The 24,878-nt window shown below is 35.2% G+C and overlaps 1 protein-coding gene across 2 annotated transcripts in view; it reads right to left on the bottom strand.

Annotated features, from left to right (window-relative positions):
• Positions 1 to 2,663: 2,663 nt before the first annotated feature.
• The window catches only part of LRRK2 (leucine rich repeat kinase 2), a 138,936-nt gene continuing 116,721 nt past the window's right edge, over positions 2,664 to 24,878 (bottom strand). For both annotated transcript variants that reach the window (XM_086713648.1, XM_086713649.1), the window contains 10 exons: positions 22,261 to 22,431; positions 20,926 to 21,026; positions 15,510 to 15,704; positions 14,255 to 14,448; positions 12,680 to 12,752; positions 11,709 to 11,893; positions 7,990 to 8,142; positions 6,084 to 6,292; positions 3,913 to 3,984; positions 2,664 to 3,321 (listed from right to left, as the gene is read on the bottom strand). In XM_086713648.1, the coding sequence (XP_086569774.1) occupies positions 3,200 to 3,321; positions 3,913 to 3,984; positions 6,084 to 6,292; positions 7,990 to 8,142; positions 11,709 to 11,893; positions 12,680 to 12,752; positions 14,255 to 14,448; positions 15,510 to 15,704; positions 20,926 to 21,026; positions 22,261 to 22,431 (1,475 nt within the window). In that variant the 3' untranslated portion in view covers positions 2,664 to 3,199. The remainder of the gene's footprint in view (positions 3,322 to 3,912; positions 3,985 to 6,083; positions 6,293 to 7,989; positions 8,143 to 11,708; positions 11,894 to 12,679; positions 12,753 to 14,254; positions 14,449 to 15,509; positions 15,705 to 20,925; positions 21,027 to 22,260; positions 22,432 to 24,878) is intronic.

The following is a 24,878-nucleotide window of genomic DNA, read 5'->3' on the forward strand; positions in this document are numbered from 1 at the left end:
ATATCATATGACTCCACTTATATGAGGACATTAAGATACAAAACAGATGAATATAAGGGAAGTGAAGCAAATCTGCACTGCAAAGGAATCAACAAAACTAAAAGGCAACTGACAGAATGTGAAAAGATATTTGCAAATGACATTATCGGATAAAGGGCTAGTATCCAAATGTATAAAGAACTCACAAAACTTCACACCCAAAAAACAAATAATCCAGTGAGGAAATGAGCAGAAGACATGAATAGACAGTTTTCTAAAGAAGACATCCAGATGGCCAACCAACACATGAAAAGATGCTCAACGTCACTCATCAGGGAAATACAAATCAAAACCATACTGAGATACCACCTCACTTGTTCAGAGTGGCTAAAATGAACAAGTCATGAGACTACAGATGCTGGCAAGGATGTGGAGAAACGGGAACCCTCTTGCACTGTTAGTGGGAATGCAAACTGGTGCAGCTGCTCTGGAAAAGTCTGGAGGTTCCTCAAAAAATTAAAAATAGAACTACCCTATGACCCAGAAATACCACTGCTAGGAATTTACCCAAGGGGTACAAGAGTGCTGATGCATAGGGGCACGTGTACCCCAATGTTTATAGCAGCACTTTCTACAATAGCCAAATTATGGAAAGAGCCTAAGTTCCATCAACTGGTGAATGGATAAAGAAGATGTGGTTTATATATACAATGGAATACTACTTGGCAACGAGAAAGAATGAAATCTGGCCATTTGCAGCAACGTGGATGGAACTGGAAGGTACTATGCTAAGTGAAATAAGTCAGGCAGAGAAAGGAAGACACCATTTGTTTTCACTCATACGTGGATCCTGAGAAACCTAACAGAAGACCATCAGGGAGGGGAAGGGGGGAAAAAAAGTTACAGAGAGGGAAGGAGGCAAACCATAAGAGACTCTTAAAAACTGAGAATAAACTGAGGGTTGATGGCGGGTGGGGGAGAGGGTAAAGTGGGTGATGGGCATGGAGGAGGGCACCTGTTGGGATGAGCACTTGGTGTTGTGTGGAAACCAATCTGACAATAAATTATATTAAAAAAAATAAAAAGGGAAGGGAAGCAAAAATAAAACAAAAACAGGGAGGGGGACAAAACATAAGAGACTCTTAAATACAGAGAACAAACTGAGGTTTGCTGGAGGGGTTGTGGGGGCATGGGCTACATGGGTAAGGGGCATTAAGGAAGACACTTGTTGGGATGAGCACTGGGTGTTATAAGCAGGGGATGAATCACTGGAATCTACTCCTGAAATCATTATTGCAGTATATGCTAACTAACTTGGATGTAAATGAAAAACAAATAAATACATACATACAAACATACATACATACATACATACATACATACATACATACATACATAAAATGTAGAGATTGACAGAATGTCCTAAAAAAGATGATCCAATTAAAAAAAGACAAACGCTTATGTTTTTATAATGATAAGTAGCTCATTTGGGGGTTCTAATCAGGGAAAACTTAAAATGAGTCTGCCAATTTTTTTAATAAACTGTTCTAAAGTCATTTTTTGTTTCAGTACTCAAGAGGGAACAATTCTATTTTAAGAAAATTTTTATGAGAATTTGAAAATGGAATATATCAGGCCTATCAGGTTTTATTCTGGGATCCTAAAAACTATGTGTACTACAGGCAACTGAATAAATCCCCAAGAGAAAACTTTAGTTAGCATTTTTTAGATGTCCCATACACAGGCTAATAAAAAATTTCATATTAGACAGATACAGAGCTATATGTGAAAAATAAAACATTATCACAAAGTTTTAAAATTCTTAAACATGCTTTAAGAATATTTATTATTCCATTTAAATATAAAGTTCATTTACGTATTTCTTCATAATTTTCTTGGTAAAAAATTACAATAAATATAAAGTAACAATGAGAAATATCACAGGAACAAACTCGTCCATTATTTTTAAAATCATCCTATAATACAACACTGGTGAGTTCTGAGAATATTAAATGGACAAGTTATCCTGTCATAGAGAATTGTTCGAATTTATGACTATTGGCGAGGGCCAATGGATTTACCAAAAAAGTTTTTCCTTAAGACATAAATGTCACTCAAATTATTACCTAGACACTTGGCCCTGACACTCCTACTGGGGAAGATATTCAAACAATTTAGGTATAATTTAGAAGACAAGGTTAGCAGGTATTTTTACCTGTCATAACCTGAAACTCCTTTCTTCTTCATCAAAATAAAGAGTGTTATAAACTTGCCCCCACAGTCACAGTGGGAGTTGTGGAATTCTATAATTCTGGAAATAGGGTTTCTTCCTGAGTGATGCAGGATTTGCAGAATCACAAATTTAGGAAGAAGGTGGGTAGAAATGTTAGGGCGCAGGTTAGAAACAGGTAACCAGCGGTCTGGCTTACCACTGAAAATCCGAATTAAAACATAAAAAAATATCACTTGAAAACTGAACACTGTATTCACACCAAGTATACAAATTTCAGGGTATCCACATTCAAAGATCGAACCGCACAACAGGAAAAGAGAAAGTGGCCGTGTCTTTACTGGGAATGAGAACAATATGTTATATTTCCTCATCAGCACTTTCCGTGACATTTTCTTTTAAATGGAGGGAAGATGCATGAAACGCATTGTTTGCATCAGCAACAAAAAGGATGCACATTCCAATGAAGGGATTTATTGGTGAAAATTCAGTTTACAAGCATGTATGAGACGTGCATTTAAAAGGAATTTAAAAAGGAATGTATTACATGTGAACCAGTCCTAATATTACTATTCTACTTTGCAAAATACCTAGAAAGTAATCAAACAGCAGTCCCGTTTAAATGCAGAATTTTAAATAAAGTTTACTTTCATTATGGATAAAAACAAAAAATTAATCACTTTGTAAATTTTGGTATGAGTCCTGCAATTATGTACTTTTTAGCTTTCCTTTCATTACTTAACCCACAAAATTAATTAGGATGTGGGAAATACAATGTCATATTTTAAATAATTCTTTAAAACATTTCCAGTGAAATTATTTTTACACATATTTATATTTAAAATAAAATAAAATATATAAACATTCCTTCATATACACATGAGCTTTTTCAAAAAGTGGAAGTGTCCTTTTCATATGTAAACATTTTTAAAGAAATATTTACAGGAGAATAATTTTCGCATCCAAAGGCAAAGATCTCCAACATCCCTCTTATTCAACAGATATTCTTCTCATTTTTTCAGCTAATTCGTTTCTTACTTCAATATGTTTTTCTAAATTTTGCACTTCATGTGGAAGGTTGATATCCCAAACAGACAAACAAGACTGTATCTCTACAAAGGAAAAAAATGAAATAATGGTTCAAAGATCTGCCATAAGGCCTTTTTATTTTATTTTATTTCAATTTTGTTCATTTATATTTAGTTGTCTTATACAAACATATACATAAATACAGCTATAAAAATTTACTAAATCACTGCCATTCATAAGAAACTACATTTGGAAAATGTTTAAAGTGTATTACAGAAACAACTACATTTCAAAAAGAGTGTGAACTTTCAATAACCTGATGTTTCACTTTCTGAAAGAAATAGTTTTTTCAAACACTGTTCAAAATCAGAGCTCATATGGATACAGGTAAACTGTAAGGAAACATAACCACGTTTAGTTTAAATTTGGGCTACTTCTCATTTTACAGGGGTTGATATTTCTACTTCATCTGAAAAAATACTACTCAACTACTAAAACTTAATTTTGAGGATTTATGTTTAAATTATTTACACTATAAAGAAGCTACCAATTTAACATGCTTGAAGTATTATAGTATATGTTATATTTATCATAAATGTATAAAACACATAACATGTTATAATCATCAGTGTCATTGTACTGTGTTTGGAATACAGTATCTTATTAAACACTACCTTTTTGGTGTTGTGTGCCTTCAGTACTTTTCCGGATATACCCCAAAACCAGCATGACATTTTTAAGGCTTCCTTTAAAAAAAATATATATGAGTCTTCTGTTAAAACGATGTAATAAGATGAACTTTAAAAAGTCATTAGAAATTACCGTATAATTCTGCTTTTTAGGAGACACTTCAATTATACTGAATAAAATGCTCCAAGATCAGCAATTATTTAATGTTGGAAAATTTGTGGCCCATTCCTTGCTATAATTTTTATTAATTGTGTTAATCTGAGAAAATAATTTAACTTTTGAAAAATGGGTCTAATATTTATACACCCAGAGTTATAATATTAAATGAGATGTGTGTGAAACTGCTTTGGCATTAGTCAAATGTGAATCATTTGGATACAAAGTTGGATGGATGATATACTGATACTCTGTCACAGAACCATACTTTCTTCTCAAGTCACTCACTAACTTACTCAACAAATATTTGTCATACGTCTTCTATACAGGAGGCAAGGCCCTGGGGAGTAAAGAAGTAAACAAACACATGCAGACTCAACCTACATGGAGTTTACATTCTAGTGAGGAGATTGACACTAATGAAAAAAAAAAAAATCGTGACCAGGATGGATGCTATGCAAGGGAGATGTTATGAGAACTCCAAAGAGGGAAGTTTGACCTAATCAGTGTTCACTTCTGAAAGGTTTTGACATATGAGCTACCATTTTGAAAAAAGAGTTAGTGTACCTTCTTGGCTTAATTAACCACAGAAATTAAATAAGCAAAGAATGAGCAGCACATGAAAAACATTGAGGCAGTGTGAAGCATGGTATCCCAGAGGGACTGAACATTCTCCAGATCAGAAAGCACTGGGAGCAATGTAATAAATGGCAGAGGCTACAAAGGTGAGGTGAAGCCACATTGTACCTGCCGCACCTGTGGATTATGTTTAAATTTATCTTTACTTTAAAAATCAATTAAACCACTGAAAAACCACATAATTTCAGTAATGAACAATGATTTGGGTACAAAAGTACAGACATATTAAAGGACTTAACAACCTTGGTAGAATAAAAGTAGAGACAACCCACTATTGTTGTGAGATACAACGCTGGTATGCTGAGAGTCACCAATCACTCACAGCATCTAGTGTAACTCCTGTGCAATTTCAACATCCAGTCATAAAAAATGGGTGAGAGTAAGGAGTAACACTTGTCCCTCCTTAATATATTCCTGTAAAAGGAACTGACCATTTGCTTCACCTGTCAAACACACTAGGCCTTACTTACTAAAGTTATATAAACTCTCGTTTTGCAGAACCTAATCCCATGTTATTTTGGTGATCAACTTTGTATATATGTTAATACTATTCTCTAAGCCTAATAATTAGTTAAAAGAAAAAATGGAATGTATTTATGTAGAAAATATATTTCATGTGCTGTTATGATTTCTTCATACTTAAATAGAAAAGTAGGAGCAAGAAAAGACATAAAAGTCTGCATAAAACATCATGATTGTCAATACCTGCAGATTGTAGAGTTCAGCATATATTGTTACAAGCATATAAATTTGTTGATAGAATGAAAAACCAAATTTAAGAAGGGTAGGAAATTTAAATTGGTTAAAATAAGCATTTGCTTTAATACCTTTTGTTAAAAAGTTAAAAATACTCAGGGTGCCTGGGTGGCTCAGACAGTTAAGCCTATGACTCTTGATGTGGCTCAGGTCATGCATGATCTCACAGTTTGTGAGTGTGAGCATCCCACTGGGAATTTCTCTCTCTCTCTCTTGCTCTCTCTCTCTGCCCCTCCCCCACTCACTCTCTTTCTCCCCCACTCACTCTCTTTCTCTCTCTCTCAAAATAAATAAAGAAACATTACAAAAATATTTTTAAGTTAAAAATACTCAAAATTATCTATTTCCTCTTTTGCCTTAGATACAGAGAAAGTAGAACCGAGAATCGGTGCTCGGCTGCAATAATCTTCTCTAACGGGACTGAAAGCATCCATTCCCTCCATTTTTTAATGACCCTATTAAAATGTATCCCAGTTCTATGTTTCATGATGTGACCTCTGAGACATGTCCAATGGCATTAGAGAGTGAGACTAAAATTAAAAATAAAAGCATATTTTTAAAGTCTTAGACAATATCACAAAAGATTGAAAGGAAAGAAACTTACCTAACTGTGCTGTCATCATGACTCTGACAGAATCACAAAAATTGTGAACTATACGTATAATTCGACGAGTTGAAAGATCAAGGAGTAAAACATGGCCTCCTCCAGTTCCTATCCAGAGGGCAGTGTTCTTCTGGAGGCAGAGAGTTTTCACTCTCCCAGAATAAGATATTTTGTGTTTTGATTCCGCGTTTACTTTTACCATTTCCTCCCTAAAACCATAAAGTATGCATTAATAATTTTATCAACAATTAAGAGATAAAGCAGATGTCTACACATGCACACTATATATAGCATTTTAAATTATGAATACATAATAGTATACATTATATATCATTAAAATTCTACAAAACGAGTGTTGCTAAATACAGAACATCAAAGTGGCTTCTCTCCTTGAAACATAAATTATCAAAGATAACACAGCCCCTTCAAGAAATTCTAAAGTAAATAAAATGGATAAAATAAAGTGGCTCAGTTGGCTAAACGTCTGTCTCTTGATTTTGGCTCAGGTTTGCATCAGGCTCCACGCTGACAGAGTGGAGCCTGTTTGGGATTCTCTCTCTGCCCCCCTCTCTCTCTCTCTCCCTCTCTCCCTCTCCCTCTCTCTCTCTCTCTCTCTCTCTCTCTCTCTCTCTCTCTCTCAAATACATAAACTTTAAAAATGGATATAATTTTTATAAATAATAAGCCTATATAACCCAGTATAAAAGAAAAGAATAAATTTGCCCAATATAAATAGAAAAAGTTTCTTAAAAGTTACAAAGGAGAATTAAATTTTAATCATTTACATGTAAAAGATATCAATACAAACCACTAAATGTTTCTCTGAGGCAATGAATAATTCATGACGAAAATGAGGTGTCCGGAAATAAAACAGTTCTAATACTTTTAGGACTTCAGGAAGTAAGGGAACCTTTACCAGGCAGAACTGTCAACACTTCAGAATGTCAATCTCCTTACCATCCAGAGAAAAATGAAAACATTCTGGGAAAGTCAACCTTGAAGTTTCATTTTATAGATACAGTGTGTAATCTAAATGTTCTCCAGAGAATAAAAAATCTATACATAAAAACAAAATAAAACAGGGGCGCCTGGGTGGCTCAGTCAGTAAGCGTCCGACTTCAGCTCAGGTCATGATCTTGTGGTTGGTGAGTTCAGGCTCCATGCTGACAGCTCAGAGCCTGGAGCCTGCTTCAGATTCTGTGTCTCCCTCTCTCTCTACCCATCCCCAAATAAGGTTGAGTGGTCCCCTTTCCCACCAGCAGCACACAAAAGATGTGCGTGATTTAAAGTCTGAGATGTGCTGGATTAGACTAAGAACTGGTTGTCAGTCTGGTGTCTTGATCCTTCATCCTTAAGCAGTTCGTGCATTGGTCAGTCCAGTAGGTTTCCCCCATTTTTTTAATTGTTTTGTGACTTTCTCTTTAGAACAAAGTATCCTTGGACCTGTAGTCTAATTACAAGTAGTAAACTTTGATATTGTAACACTACTAAATGTACAGTCAGCAAGGAATCCAGTATGATCACTTTCAATAACGTACTATTTTTTCATTGGTGAATATTCTTTGTAATATCTTGAAGAAACCATATATATCATGTTCCTATTTTTTTTTTTTAGTTTTCCAAAATGAAACTACTTGCTAGATACCAAGAGATGGTGCTGAAAAGAATTAGCAATTTTGTTTCTGAGTTGTTTAGTGTTCTAGTTAGAGGTAGAAACAAAGTAAAATTAGCCATACTGCCTCTCTAAGTCTGAAGTATAAAAACGGCTCTAAGAAGCACAAAATAAGAACCAATGACATTGTACCTATAGTGAACAATATGTTGTACACCTAAAAATTTGTTAAGAGGGTCAATTTCACACTGAGTTCTTTCCACAGTAAAATACAATTTAAAGAAAACAATTTACTTTAAAAAGTGCACACAGTCTATAAGTTCACAGAGTTTTTCAGTCTTCTTATCCCATACTTCCACAAATGGGCTATTTTTCTTAGCAACGTAGAGAGCCGTGTCCACCACCACTGCTATGATGTTGGAATCACTGAAAGCTGCATAAGAAAACCTAGAGGGACAAAAGAATATCACTATTCTTCATTTCTTGCAAACAGATTGGCTAGCATAGGCCCTACCTTCATGGCAAACTTCTATTTAGCCTTTGATGTTTATTTAACTTAAATGTCAGCTCCTCTGGAATACTTCCCTGACCTATCAAAATATACCAGTCATTCCCTTTCCTGCACTGGTATACCTGTAACACTACAGACCTCATTAAGTATCAAATCGTATTCATTAATTAGTGTGTCCCTGACACTAGACTGCAAATGTGGTTTCTTAAGGACAAGGACCATGTCTTTTCAATATACCCACAATCCAGTAAAGAGTCACCATGGATAAGTACCTATCTATCTAGCAGATACAAGTGTAGATAGATAAGAACCTATCTAGAAAAAAATGCCTAGCTAACAAAGTAGGCAGTTTGTTAAGTAGACAGACAGAGGATGGATGGATGCAGAATGAACTAATAGAAGGAATGAACAACCAAGAAAAAGTAAAAATGGTTAAAGTTGCAATTCGACCAGATAAATGACATGAAAATGTCACACCGTTTAAAAGCCTTTAGTTTATTGTAGGGCAGGAAGATTTTTTTTTTCTTCCTCTTTCTTGTTCTGGCAAGGGAGGCAAAAATATGTGCTGCCAGAGAGCCACTACATTCTAGACAATTTCTTTCTGAGTTTTTTTGCTGTATATAACAGAAGACAGTTCAAACTAGTACAAATATTACATAACATTTTAGAATTTATAAAATACTTCCGTGCGTTCTCTCATTTGATCCTCAATAACAATCTTATAAAATACTACAAACCTCCATGTCTGCAATGAGAGAAAGTTAACAAAGGCTAAATAACTTGCTCGAGGCCACATAACCAGCATGTCACAGAAGCAGGACTCGACAAGTCTCTGGAGGCCTGTGACTCCAGAGACCACATCATCTCTCACTACCCACCATGCCTCTGTCAGCGCGAACTGATGACAATGAGGAGGGTAATGAGGATGAAGCAGCATCTAATTAGCAATGCGGTATCTGCTTAGCCAGGGAGAGACGAAGGCAACAGGAGACACTTTTTGAGAAGAGAGCAAATATTTCCAAGTGTCTATGAAACCAGATCCTCGTCTCTTTCAGGTGATGAACAGCTTTGCAAGTGCCATGTTTATGGGTGTTCTCTCTAGTACAGCATTTATACTCCAAATCTTATGTGGAATTTTAGGGAGTTGATTCCCATGATCTCATAACATGCTCTATGAAATAAAAAAAATTGGGGGCCTTTCTTTTTAAATATTTTCAGTTTTGGTTTTTTTTTAGGTTGATTAAAGTGGAAATTACAGGGATGCCTGGGTGGCTCAGTGGTTGGGCATCCGATGCTTGGTTTTAGCTCAGGTCATGATCTCACCATTGTGGGATTGGACTGAGCATGTAACCTGCTTAAGATTCTCTCCCTCTGCCCCTCCACAGCTTGTGTGCATTCTCTCTCTCTCTCTCTCTCTCTCTCTCTCTCTCTCTCAAAAAATTAAAATTACTTAAAAAAATAAATGAATAAAAACGTGTTTTTTAAAAAAAGTGGAAATTACAGAATGAAAATGGATTTATCCATTTACCACACATTAGGAAACAAATCTGTGAATGAGAGAGAAAAACAAAAGTCCTCATCCATGAGAATTTACAATACATAGCTGTGTATCTGAACCCCAAAGACCTTAGAATCACATGAGAGCCTGAAAAGAAAAATACTGAAATCTGGGCCCCACCCATGATTAATTCATCTGATTTAATTGGTCTGGAGGTGAGTCCCAGGCATAATAGTATTTTCAGCTACCTCATGGTTTCTAAGTGGGGCCAATGCTGAGAACCAGTTAAGTTCAGTATTAAGAGAGCATTTTTGAAAATTCTTTTATAAAAATGTATGGCAGATGTTGTGAAGGGAAATAATAGCTGAACTGGAAGAACGAATCCAAGGCATCTAATCTGCACAGGAGGAATCAAAGACAACCCACTCAGAAGAAGCGACATTTGCATTAAAATGAGCAGGGAACATATTAGTCGGCCAGGAAAAAAAAATCAGTCACAGGTTGGGGGTGAAAGGGAGCAGGCTGTCTTTGAGAACGGAGATGATTTCAGCTTGTCTAAAGCACAGGCAGCAAGGAGGCTGCAAAATACTAATCCAGAGAGGGAAGCAAGGACTAAATCCTACAGGGCCTGGTAGACTACCTTAAGAAATCTGAACTTCAAACAAAGGACAATGGGATGTGACTGAGGGTTTCAAGCAAGAGACTGACACCAGACTGAGTTGTGTTTTAGAAGAGCTCCTCTGTCTGCAATGTTGAGAACAGACTGAAGGAACACAATCAGAGGTTGAGAACTGGTTAAAAGATGCTGTTGTTAGTATGGTTACTGATGATGGATGGTAGCCTGGCCTGTGGGAGCAGTGGAAGGAAAGTGAGAAATGAAAGAATTTGAGTGTCAATTAGAAGAGTTAAATGGACAAAGGGAGTAAAAGATAAAGGAGTCAAGGATTACTCTCAAATTTAGGTTTTAGGTGATTAGATGGATATTGAGAAGCCAGGATATTCCCTGAGATGAGGATTTGTGACTCAAAGCTAATACTAATCACGAGTAATATTTATTGAGAGCTTACCAAGTGCTGGGCATTATGTTAGCTCCTTATATTAATTTTCTTGTTTAGTCTTCCAAACATCCCTTTGAGGTACGATATATTACAATCCTCGGATTAGAGAAGACTGCATGTTTGAGTAGTTCTTGCCCAAGTTCACATAACCAACACACAGCAAAGCCAATATCTGAACTACAATTTATGCTGTTAAACACCAACCTACCCTGCTTCTCACTGAGGAATGCGGCTCTTATGAGAGCCAACTGCAATGATTTGCTTAAAACACAACTCTAAAAATTGAAAGAACAAATGGGGACAAGGTTTCTGTTTTATTTTTGCTTGAAAGTGGTATCACTAACTTTGCTGTAGAAAGGTTATGTGTATAATTACCGAATCTAGAGATGACTTTATTCCTGAGGTGCATGTTTCCTACAATCAATACTTAATGCAAGTTATCTAAAGCACATATGTAAAACCCACATATGAAGTAAAATACTGACTTTATTACCTTTCAAAGTTATGTTTAATTTGATACAGGGATAATGAAATTGTTAAAAATTGAGATTGACAAATACTACTAAGATCATCATGGCTTTTCATATTTTATCCCAAACGTGACTAGGCTGGGTAACATTTTTAATAGAAAAATTAATTATGCATTTTAAAAGATTTTTTCTTGGGTTGCAACAACATTATTAATATGATTATAAATAATAAACATGGGGGCACCTGGGTGGCTCAGTTGGTTAAGCGTCTGACTTTTGATTTCAGCACAGGTCATGATCGCAGGGTCATGAGATTGAGCCCCAAGTAGGGCTCCACGCTGGGTGTGAAGCCTGCTTAAGATTCTCTCTCTCCCTGCCCCTCCCCACTATCTCTTTCTCTCTCTCTCTCTCTCAAAAAAAAAAAGAATAAATATGAATAAAGTAGCAAATTAATTGTATAGATAGAAATAACTTACAGCTGATTTGTCTTTGTCTCAATGAGCTTCTGAATGGTGAAATCATCAGAAAATGAGAAAAGTTTTGTGCCACATCCTCCCCACATAATGTTTTTTTCAGTGGAATTCATGGATTCACTCAAACACATCAGTGGAGTACTGACATTTCCTATATTTAGTATCTTCAAAGGAGCGGCTCCTTTACACTTTGCCAAGAAGAGAAACACATTCAATAAACTGAGTAGCTGCAGAATGAAACACTGTAAAATTTGCTGTGCTTTCTAAAATCTACTATTCCATTTTAAATGGCTAGAGATCTTAAGATAAAAATTCAGGATACATTTTTCAAAGGATTTATGAAAACAGTATTCAAATTCAAGTGGTATGCAAAAACATTATCCTTATAACCAATCTCTTTACTTTTCCATGCAAAAAATGTACAGCAAATAACCCAGGGGTTATACTCTACTTGTCTGTCTCTCATTAGTAATGTTTTTTGATAACAAGGAGTATAAAGGGTAGGATGTTGGATAAATAGATGGAACCACAAGATGAATGGATGGAAGGAGGAATAAATGCTTTATTGATAAATGAGAATCTGAAGAACAGAAAGTTAATTGATTTCCTCTAGGCTAAAGAAAAACTTGGCAAACCAGATTTAAAACTTAAGTTTTGTTTTTTTCCACAATATATTTATAAGGAATTATCACTTCATTTATATAAAAATAGAATTATTTTCATCCCTAACATTATAAATCAGATCTCATTTACCATTTTATCCTCAGTTCATTTATATAAAATGTACAGCCAGTCCACATACATTTATAGAGGTTCTATTGTATGCAAGATTTGATGGGAAAAAAAGGTGAAAAGAGTATTTGTGATCTTTGCTCTTCTGGAGTTTATAATCACTTAGAAGGGGAGTGGGGATAAGCATACATAAAACAAAGAACTTAACATTTTTTTTGATGTAGAATGGATTCAACATTTACCTTAACAGTTTTATCTTCAAAAATTGCTAAATTGCCATCAGCAGTTCCCACCAGAAGAAAGTTTTTTTGCTTGCTAAAAGAAAAAAATGTCAAAATTGTTATAAAAAGAATGCTTATATTGACCAAGATGGCCATAACGTTCCCCCTAGGTTGACTAAACTTTAGACAGATTTCTTCATGACTCTATGGGTGCCTGACCTCCCTTTTTTATAATTTGCTTATTTTTTTACAGCATTTACTTTAGAAAATTTACAATTGAGATGTAACTCCTCTCCCAGCCTGTCAGTTTTACAACCTAGATATGTCTTTCTCAAGGAACTGGGAGCCTTCCTTTTGAAATATAATCATCAAGAAAGGCTGGACCCCAGGGCACCTGGATGGCTCAGTCAGTTAAGTGTCTGACTTCAGCTCAAGTCATGATCTGAGTTCATGAGTTCGAGCCCCACATTGGGCTCTATGCTGACAGCTCAGAGCCTGGAGCCTGCTTCGGATTCTGTGTCTCCCTCTCTCTCTGCCCCTCCCCCATGCACACGCGCACGCACGTGCGCTCTCTCTCTGACCCTCTCTCAAAAATAAATAAACATTAAAAAAATTAAAACAAAAAAAGAAAAGCAGGGCCCCACCTCACAGTCTCCATGGGAGGGTAGAAGCCTAACTTCAATGAGCAACAATTAGCAAAGACAGATCAGTTAATCACATGGAGCCTCCCACAATGACCTGCAGTACATTTCCACTAGCTCCATCAATATTAAAATCTCTCCCACCTTTTGTATCAGTAAAGTTGAGTTCAATCTCTGCCCCCTATTGGAATAATCTTAAATAAAGTCTTCCTTGCTGATTTAACACCATCTGATGAATGAATTTTTTCTCTGACAATACCCAAATAATTTCAACTCCAAAACTGCCAGTGGAGTTTATATTTCAGCTGCCAAAAACTTGAGTTTCACGGTTTTCTAATGTACTTATTTATTTTCCAGTATTGACTTAAACAGGAAAAATATATGGGGTATAATCTTAATGGCTCCTGGAAATCATCCTGCCCCAAGTATTATAACAATCAGCCTATTACTCACATCTGAAATTCTGCCAGTTAGATAAATTCATTTGAAATGAGATCCCTGTAACCAAGAATGGTTGAGTCGTTTTCACCTATTAATAACTTACGAATTCATTTATTAGGTATTTTCCCAATTTGGTAGTTAACTGACATGTTTTAAACCAATATGGAATAGGCTACTGATATTCAAAAAAAAGAATAAATGGAAAATTATCTCTGAAGAGGACTTACAAAGAAAAGTAACCTGATGTGAAGGGTGGTAATGAAATCAATCAGAGCTGCGGTAATACCAGCAGTAGGGCTGGTTGGCCTGAAGAAAAGGACTGACCTGTCTCATACTGCCTCAGCTTGATCTATAAGAATATCTTTGTGGCCTCCCACAATGCCCTTTAATATATGCATATTGATAGAAATATGTTATAAACGAGCAGTCTTTGCTGAAGCAATCAAAGTTTTCCACACAATCAGTCATCTAACAGGTATGGAACTTTCTCCAATGGTCAAATTCGCTACCATACCTTTGCTTGGGAACGGAATTGCAATATAAGCAAGTTACAGAATCAGTCATCTTTTTAAGGGTATGTCTCTTTTTCCCATCTTCGGTACTGATGACCAGGAGCATGCCAGACTGTGTCCCACACACAATCCAGCTTTCCTTTTCAGCAGGAAGATGCACCAAAGCTAGGCACAGTATTCTGCTGTCAGTAACTTCCTGTTAAAAAAAAAGGAAAAAAAAAAAAAAAAAAAACAACACTCTAATGAACTTGATTCTGGCTTAAGTGACTAGAATTTGAATAGAATAAAAACATCGTTATCCATACACTGAACTCTTTTTACTCTCTTGCTCTTAATTTTAAAAACAATGCCGATTTTATTTAACTGCCAATAATAAACAAGTTAACTGGCAAACAGCTTTGCCTATCTAAAATGCATCTAAAACTAAAATTAAAATTGAAAAATATTTTTCAGTATCCATATTTCTCACTCCACCAAAATAATGTGAGAGGATTGTTTAACCTTAAGAATAATGATTAGGCATAACATGTATTTCACACCAACAGCCACAATATTAGCTTATTTTTTAAGTCTAGAAATTTATCTTATCTCTGCTAATACAATTTGTTGACCCATCTTGTAGAGCAGTACCCGGATTTTCTCTTTCAGTCATGAGCACCAACCCCCAGCTGCTGTGAGTGCTGATTACTAACAGCTCAGAGTTGCACCCTCCACCACATAACTGCCCTCCACTGCTGGGAGATGGCTTGGTCAGAAATGGCAGGCAGGCGTGGCCACACCCACCCTTGGGCAGACCGCAGCCAATGCCTGACTGCCATGTGGGAATGAAAGACTGGTGGCCTTGAGAGACCAATCTGTGTTCCTATCCACACCCCAGTCTCTCATGGCTGAAGACTGACAGCAGACTTCTTCAAAAACTACATTGTTGTGGAATTTCTTCCCCTGTTCTATTGGCTTCCTTCACTTCCTTAAAAGTTACTCTCTCCTTACATCACTTGTACAAGACTCTTTTGTCTTAAACTCTGTTTCTAGGGATCCTGACCTGAGACAAACATATACTATGATTTTAAAACAAAACAAAGACTATTTAATGTTATGTAAATACTCTTGTTCCATCAGAAAACTAACCTAACAACACTCTTACATTGCTTTCATTTCACTTCTTTCTAAGTAACTTTTTAACTGATACATTCTTTAGCATAACCTGCAAAATAAATTTTCTAAAGTATTTGTAATTTAAAGAGTATTTTGATTTACCTCAGAAGTGTGTTTTTCCATATTTAAGTCAAGAAATGAGAGCTGTCCTTTGTCAGTGTGCCCACAGCCCAGCCAGATGCTTGCACTCTTGCTGTTATGATTTGTAGCAACCATGCATTCAACTATAAAGTTTTTAGGTATCGATATATGTCTCATCAGACAGATTAACTCAGCTGAATTCAAAATGTCAAAGACCTGAGAAAGTTTATAAACAACAAAACAATATGCATCAAGTTAACACATGTCCTCTTGAAAGATCATATTAGTGTGCACAACGTAGAACTGCATGTTATAACAAACTGTGATCTAATCCAAGCAACGAGATTAATAATCCAAACTACAGATAAAATTACATTAAAATAATACTTAGTTTTAGACTAAGCATAAAATATACTCTTTTGTATGTATGTTTTGTAACTTGAAAAAAGAGAAAATCCCAAAAGTGCCAACTGAACAGAAATGTAGTATAGACTGGAGCTATTCAACACTCAACTCTATACTGCAGAGCCACATCATGTTACAGATAAACACAGGCCACCAACAGAATAGACTTTCTGCCAGTTGCAGGGAAAAGAAATTTTGATCTTTGGTAATGAAATTCACAAATCAATTCTAGATTCTGTTTTCATGCTTCTCCTTGAAGCACTAAAGAACTAGAGAGACAGGGTGGGGGTGGGGAAGAGAACTGTAAGAAAACAGAACCAGGACTCAGGAGAGTGGCATTAGAGCCACGATACAGCCACTTGCCTTCCACTCAGGAGATGCAGAGAAAGCTCCTTATTCTCTCAGTGTCTCATCTGACAAAGGTAAGGAGTTTACCCATCTTGTCTAATATATACTGTATTTAAAGATTAAGTGGATAGGTCAAAGTCAAATACTATCATATACTACAAAAAAAAAAAACCAAAAAAAACAAGGTGAAGTATTGTTGAAAATAAAAGGAGAATAGAGTAGGGGCGCCTGGATGGCTCAACTGGTTAAGTGTCTGACTCTTGGTTTTGGCTCAGGTCTGATCTCACAGTTTGGGGGTCAAGGTCCACCTCAGGCTCTGTGCTGATAGTGTGGAAACTGCATGGGATTCTTTCTCTCCCTCTCTCTCTCTGCTTGTCAGCCAGTCACACTCTCTCTCTCAAAATAAATGAATGAACTTAAAAAGGAGTAAAGAATAAAATAATAATTAAGCTATGGAAATTTTACTGTGAAAAACAAATTAAAAATACAAGAAGTCTATGTGATGAATACCAGTTATAACCAAAATTTAAAGACAAGTAGACATACAAATGGCCAGCTCGTACATGAAAAAGTGCTCAACATCACTAATCATCAGAAATGCAAAACAAAACCACCACGAGATATCACTTCACACCTGTCAGAATGGCTACTATCAAAAAGACAAGAAAAAAGAAGGGCTAGCAAGGATGTGGAGAAAAAGGATTCCCTGTACACTGTTGGTGGGAATGTAAATTGCTGCAACCGCTATGGAAAACAGTATGCAATTTCTCAAAACATTATAAATAGAAAAAACATTCAACTTTTATTTCTGGGTATAAATTTAAAGCAAATGAAAGCATTTATGTTTAAAGGATATCTGCACCCCCATGTTCACTGCAGCATGATTCACAATAGCCAAAACATGGAAACAACCTAAGTGTCCATCAATGGATGAACGGATAAAGAAAATAAGATATATACGTATATGTATATATGTATGTATGTACCTATACACACAATGGAATATTATTCAGCCATTAAATAAGAAGGAAATTTTGCCATTTGCAATAGCATGGATGGACCTTGAGGGTATAATGTTAAGCAAAATACATCAGACAGAAAAGACAGATACTGTACTGTATCACTTATATAAGTGGGACCTAAAAAAGAATAAAATAAACAAAACAAAGCTTCCAGATACAGAAAATGGACTGGTGGTTGTGAAAGACAGGGCATGGGAGTAGGTAAAATGGGCGAAGCGGGTCAAAAGGTACAAATTTCCGGTTATAAGACAGGGATGTAATGTATAGCATGGTGACTAATGTTAACAATATCACACAGAATATCTGAAAGTTGCTAAGAGAGTAGATCTTAAGAGTTATTAACATAAGAAAAAAATTATAACTTTGAGGTAACGAATGTTAACTAAACTGACTGTGGTAATAATTTCAGAATACATACATGTATCAAATCATCATGTTGTAAATCTAAAACTAACACAGTGTTTATGTCGATTATGTCTCAAAATTAGGAAGGGGAAGGTAGGGAAAGTAGCCAAGATAATTACATAATTCTTGATAAAATCAGCATATGTATTCAGCTATTTTTGAGTAGACATTTTAAAGCTGAACAAAAAATTTTCGGGGCGCCTGGGTGGCTCAGTCAGTTAAGCGTCCGACTTTGGCTCAGGTCATGATCTCGTGCTCTGTGAGTTCGAGCCCTGCATCGGGCTCTGTGCTGACAGCTCAGAGCCTGGAGCCTGCTTTGGATTCTGTGTCTCCCTCTCTCTCTGGCCCTCCCCCGGTTCATGCTCTGTCTCTCTCTGTCTCAAAAATAAATAAACGTTAAAAAAATTAAAGTTGAACAAAAATTTTTCAATAAATTATGATACAAAATCAAGAGTCCATAACATAAAGAGAGCTCTTATTTTGATCTATTAAAATCTTTTTCAGTTTAAAACACAATAAGGGGGCGCCTGGATGGCTCAGTCGGTTAAGCATCCGACTTCAGCTCAGGTCATGATCTTGCGGTCTGTGAGTTTGAGCCCCACATTGGTCTCTGTGCTGACAGCTCAGAGCCTGGAGCCTGCTTCGCATTCTGTGTCTCCCTCTCTCCCTGTCCCTCCCCACTCATGCTCTATCTCTCTCTCTCTCAAAAATAAATAAACATTAAGACACAGTAAAAAATTTACTTCTGATAATATGGTGGGAAAGGTTATTTGGACAAACCACCCATCTAAAAGTAACTTAAAATGCTAAGGAAATTATTTTTTAATCTCTTAAAAATATTAAAGATCTGACAACATCATAGGACTTATCAGGACAAAATATTAGTGAAAGAATCCAATGAAAGACAGAGAGGTCAACTGAAACTTAAAGCCAGATATTTCCTTAAAGGCATTTGTCTATTGAAAGCAAAACTGATGTGTGGTTTCTGATATCTTATCAGTCCGCAAGAAAGAAGTTTAAATCTAGAGCATTCCCAAAGTGGAGTCCAATAAAAGCCTGTTCCCATAAATATGGAACCCCAAAGGACTACATATTCAGAGTAAATGAGAACCAGAAATAAAGCCACCCCATGCTTCCACTTTCACTGGTATGAGGAAAGTTGCCTTTGACAAAGGGGGAGGAAGGAAAAGAACCCTGAGAAATTGTTATTCAAAAGCTTGTTCCCATGAACATTTGTAGACCAGATTCCCATCGCCTAGGTAGTTCAAAAAAAAAAAAAAAATCTCAAACCAGGAACTGAGTTTAAAGCAATTTGCAGCAAGAAAATTAAGAAAAAAATATGAAAGACCTGTATGCAAAATCATAAAACTTTATTGAAAGACAAGAAAACATAAATAGAAAGATAACCCACATTCAATAGAAAAACTTAATGTAATGAAGATAAAATCCTCCCCAAATTGTCTGCAGATTCAATGCAAGGCCAATCCAAGTCACAATAGGTTTTTTCATAAAAGTTGACAAAGTGATTTTAAAATGTATATAGAAAAACTAAATCCCAAGAAAGCTAAAGCATTCCTAGAGAAGAAAAATAAGTAGAGAAACGAGATTTATAAAGTGACAGGAATTAACAGAGGATAGTATTAGAGGAAGAACACATAAGTTGAGCAATGGAAGAGAACATCTGTGTGGATGTGTGAGTATCTGACATATTAAAGAGTAAAACTAGGGGGAAACGATCAACAGAAAAAAAAGGAAGAAACTGTTTAATAAATAAAGCTGGAAAATTTAGTTATCCATATGGAAAAAAACTGGATCCAGATAAAAATTTCAATTCCTAATGGGTTAAGAACTTAAATGCCAAAAGCAAAACAGTTTTCTTTTTTTCTTTTCAGAAAAAGAGCACATGAGCAGGGGAGAGGAGCAGAGGGAGAGACAGAGAATTCTAAGCAGGCACCACATTCAGCACAGAGCCTGACATAGGGCTCAGTCCCACAACACTAGGATCATGACCTGAGCCAAAATCAAGAGTTGGGATGCTTAACTGACTGAATCACCCAGATGCCCCCAAAAGCAAAACTTTTAACCACTTCGAAGAAGCCATAGATAAATATTTGTGTGACTCTAGGAGAGATGAGGACGTCTTAAAACAGGACCTCATAATGGTAATAACCATTAAAAGGGTTGTTAAATTTATCTGTATTAAAATTAAGAAATTCTATTCATCAAGAGGCACCCTACAGGAAATAAAAAGACAAACTACAAATTCAGAAATGAAATTTGCAGTATATATAACCAACGAGGGATTAGTATTTCTTTTTTTTTTCTTTTACTTATTTTATTTCTATGCAAATAATCCCATAGAAAAATCAGCAAAATAATGAACAGGTATTTCCCAGAAGGGTAAATACATATATAACCAATGAACATATAAAGACATGGTCATCCTTAGTAGTATTTAGGAAAATGTAAATCAATATATAAGACAGTATATTTGAAAAAATTAAGAACCCAGATAGCACTAAAATTTAGGGAGAATATATAGAGAAATGGCTACACTCACATCCAAGTAATAGAAGTGTTAAGCTGGTACGGCTTCTTCAGAAAATAATACGGATATTCATATATTCTATGATTCTGCAATTCAACTCAGGTATATACCACAAAGCAACTCTCATACATTCTGCACTAGAAAAGTACAACCATAGTCATAGCAGTACTGTTCATAATAACAAAAACCTGGAAACAATACCAATACCCATAGATATGACCATGGGTACATATACTGTTGATCATTCAAACAGTGGAATGGAACAGCAGTGTAAATAATCAATGGCTATGTTTAACAACCTCCATGAAGCTTACAAAATAAGGCTAGAAGAGCAACTGAAAGTATCTTGGTACATGACATGATTACAATTCCATTTTAACTAGAAGATGAATACAGGAAACTAAACTGGATAGCAAACACAAGGAAAAGAAAAGCAGGGATTATCTCCAAAGTTAGAAAGTGACTACATCTCTAGGGAAAGGAGAGTGATACAATCAGGAAGAAGCATATGGGGGCTTCCAGGGTGTTAGCAATGCTCTTTATTTTGTGCCATGGGTGGTGGGGAATATAGGAGTTTTGCATTATGACTGTTTTAAACTGTATGTGTATGTTTACTTATATATCTGAATATATATGTGAAGATTATATATGTGTATACATATATTGATGTTCTGTATAAAATATTGATAAATTTTGACTATAATCATACCTGGGCAGAAGTAGGCCTTTCTTGAGGATTTTCTTTCAAACACTTTTTAATTAACTTCTCCACCATAGGCCATGGGGCACAACCATATTCTTTAACTGGATCTAAAACATTCAAAAACATATCATGCTAGAACATTAAACAAATCAGAACAACTATTTCATTTCCTTTCATTGTGTATGAGAGGCCCAGACCATGCAAAGAAATACTCTGATCTCCATAATTCTGTATTTATTATGGATCTACTTATATCACAAACTTAAAGATAATTTTTCTAGCCTTATCTCTACTAGAGACATCAAAAAAGACTTCCTGATTTTTTATTATATAAAAAGACACAAATACCAATTGAATAACAGATTTTCATTCCACACCTGCATTTCACGAATACTGTGAAAAAAATTTTGTGCATATAATAATTAGACTTCTGTGGAATTACTTTTAATTTTAATACTTAAATGTGGCAAGCATTTAATCCTCATATACCTACAGTCAGTTTGTGCACATTTCTTTTTTATAAGAGGTATGCCGTTCTTCTGGTTGGTATAAACCACAGACCTGGGAATTGTCACTGGAAAGATAAGTGGTAAAATAAGGGTGATGATCTAGATTGTGTTGAAAGTTTATCCGAATAATAATAAATTTTCTTTCAGTGGGCATCTTTAAAGGTCCCCCAAAAGGAGGTAGTTAAAGCTATATTCTCTGTACCTGGAACATAGCATACACTCAAAAATATTCCTTAAGTGAAAGAAAAAAGCGGAAAATATGAAAAACAGCTACATACATTTAAAAGAGTATTTTGTAAGGGGAACTGAAGTAATAGTTAAGGAATGAATGACAACATCCTAGAATTTCTTAAAAACATGAGACAACCATTCAAAATGAGATCTGATCTCACTAAACAATCATTTACTAATTCTTATTAATATTTACTACTAAAAATTATTATTATAAATAATTCAACCTTCCATTGCTGTATATAAATTATCTCCCTCCAAGAACATGAAAACACTCCAGGCTAATGAGCACATAGTAACTCTTTATAAGAACAGAAATCACTAAGCATGGAGCTCCAACAGCAATTTCCTTTTCTGAATATTCTTCTAAATTTAATACCAAATACATTAATATGAATTTGGGGTATTTTTAAAAAGCCTGAAACTGCTATCTTTCTCATGTGATTTTTATTGTGTCACAGGAATTAAGAATATTCATGCGCTAAACAAAAAATCATCAGTTGTGAAATGAATTAAGTCTACAACCACAATTAAATAACTTGGAAAGAAAGCTGCTGATATTAAAAATAATAATCTTTATTGCACATAAAATAACACTTACCAGGTAATTTCCCTTGTATTGCCAGTTCATCAAACTCATTTGGAAACTTCAAACCCTCTGCTATTCTACCTCCAGTTGTCAAGATGTCATAGAGTAGTAAGCCAAATGAATAAACATCAGCCTGCTGGTTATAAATAACATTTCCTCTTGCAACTTCAGGTGCACGAAACCCTGAAAGGAAGCAGATATATTAATAAATATGCCCATCCTGTTGGGATGAGCACTGGGTGTTGTATGGAAACCGATCTGACAATAAACTTAATATTAAAAATATATATATATGCCCAACACTAGAGCCCATACACCCAAGAAGGAATATTCTTAGGCATATATGCTGATGAAGAGTCAAGGAGATGAGCTCTATACCAGGCTATGTCCTCTTATAAGGAGACATGTAGCCAGTTAACAGCCCTGTGCTACATTTCACCTCAAGGTTGATCTTGAAAAATAATGATAAACATCCAATAATGATTATTAAATCATGTTTCATAATTAAAGTAAGTCTAATAAGGGGAAAAAACCTATATCATTTTTCTCATTCCTAAAAATAACTATTCCCAGGAAAGTGTTGCAAACAAAGGAGGGGTCAGGCGGGACAAAGGAGGGGTCAGGAGGGACAAGATTTCTAGACTTCACTCCAAGTCACTTTAACCTGACTAAAGTCCAATGCCCTCATTATTTCCAGGGCTTGTGATTTAGCTCTTCCTACCCAATGGAAAAATAAAAATTAAACCATGACTAAAAAACAAATAAAAGCTCTCTGTCTCAGGTGCTGGTTCATTACTGAAACTCTTTTAAAGGTAAATAAAACCTCTCATTTCACAATAGAAATAAATTGCTTTTAAATTCTTAAAAAAAAAAAAAGAGTAATTTTAACATGACTCATAATAGTAAAAATATCAACAATTAATGAAATCCAACTATTTAAGGAAATTGGTTAAATAATGTGCACTATGCGTTAACTTAAAAATCATTTTTAAGATGACACGTAGGATATAAATCCTAAAGGACAGAAATTTATCAAATATGTGAAAAAAAATCAGCTGAGTTCATTTTCTTAGATATGACAATGGTATTGTGATTATGGAAACAAACATCCTTATTCTAAGGAAATATATGTCAGTATTTTTGGGCATGGCAGCATGATGTCTGCAATTTAATTTCATGTCTCAAATTCATATACAAATAAAGTGAGAGAAAGAACAGTGTGGCATACAGTTAATAATCAATCCATGTCAAGGGCATATAGGTGTATATTGTACTATACTTTCAGCTTTTCTGTAGACTTAAACATTTTCAAAATAAACAGTTTGCAAATATATCTGAATGTAATAATGATTATTATCCATGTGCTAAAATTATGGGTAGCTTTTATTTACCCTTTTTTAATTTTTTATACTTCTAAATTTTCTATAATGAACATACAGGATTGTTACTGTAGTTTAAATATGTAGCCAGGGAAATAATGAATTCACAGCCTTCAAGAACTAAATGACTGAATTTGGAAAGAGTTCTGTTGGACAGAGAGTTCACCATCAAAAGATGAGAGGCCCAGCAGTCCTTCACCAGGCAGGAAGGACATGAAGAATCAGAAAGATGGGATGTCATCTTTGAGTTTGATAATCCCTATTGCACTAATCGTTAACATTCTCCAGGTAACATGTTGCCATGCTTGTTCATGCTCTCTTTTTCTACACACATACACTCACCATTTTCCCATATCTGTCAATCGACCAATTGATAGATATAATATGTATTTTCTTAGAATAAGGACATTTTCCTACATAGCCATAATTTCATACTCATACCCTAAACTCAAGAATTGTGTAAGTAATTAAGACAGTTCTTTAAAAGATCCCTAATAAACTATACCTGTGACATCATGTAAGCATAATGTAAAATATGAATACCCAATTCATATTCCTATAGCACCTTACAGATAATTTCCTAAGTATTTCATTAGCTATGCACAAAAATCACCTGTGGTGGGCAGATGAGGACTTTCCATTTTACAAATAACATAAAAATGTTATGTGTTTTCCTAAGGCCACAAAGATAATGAATGGTAAATTCAAGAGTACTTAAATGAGCTGCTCACACATTAGCTAGTTCATTAAGAATATTTATGCTTACCCTTCTAGAATGTGAAAGGGATTTTAGAGGTTAAAATAAATCTCATCCAATTATTTATTATTCATTCAACACATTTTTGGGGTATCTATTATAGCAAGGTACCATTCAAAGACTATTAAAACATTCACTATATTTTGTCTCTTGGTAAATTTGCTGTTAGAAACATTAGGATTTGGAATCATGGGACCTTAGAGTAGAAAAACTCAAGGGTCACTTAATCTAAATTCTCATCCAAGGCACATCCTGTTGCAACAGTTTTTAGCCCTCTAGGCATCAATCCACAGATGTTAGAGCTGCACAGAGGGTTAGAATTTTTTTTCTTAGTGAGTCAAGGAATGCTAAGAAAGATAATTGTGAGGATATGGAAAGAAATATTGACTTCAACACGGAAATGATTTTAACCTTCTTATCTTCTTCCTTTCAAAATAAATATCTTCATTGACACAATTCCCACTGGGAGAACATAATCCTTATTTATATATTCA

Source organism: Puma concolor, chromosome B4, assembly GCF_028749965.1.
Source record: "Puma concolor isolate L17-30 chromosome B4, mPumCon1.1.hap2, whole genome shotgun sequence".
Classification (NCBI taxonomy): domain Eukaryota; kingdom Metazoa; phylum Chordata; class Mammalia; order Carnivora; family Felidae; genus Puma; species Puma concolor.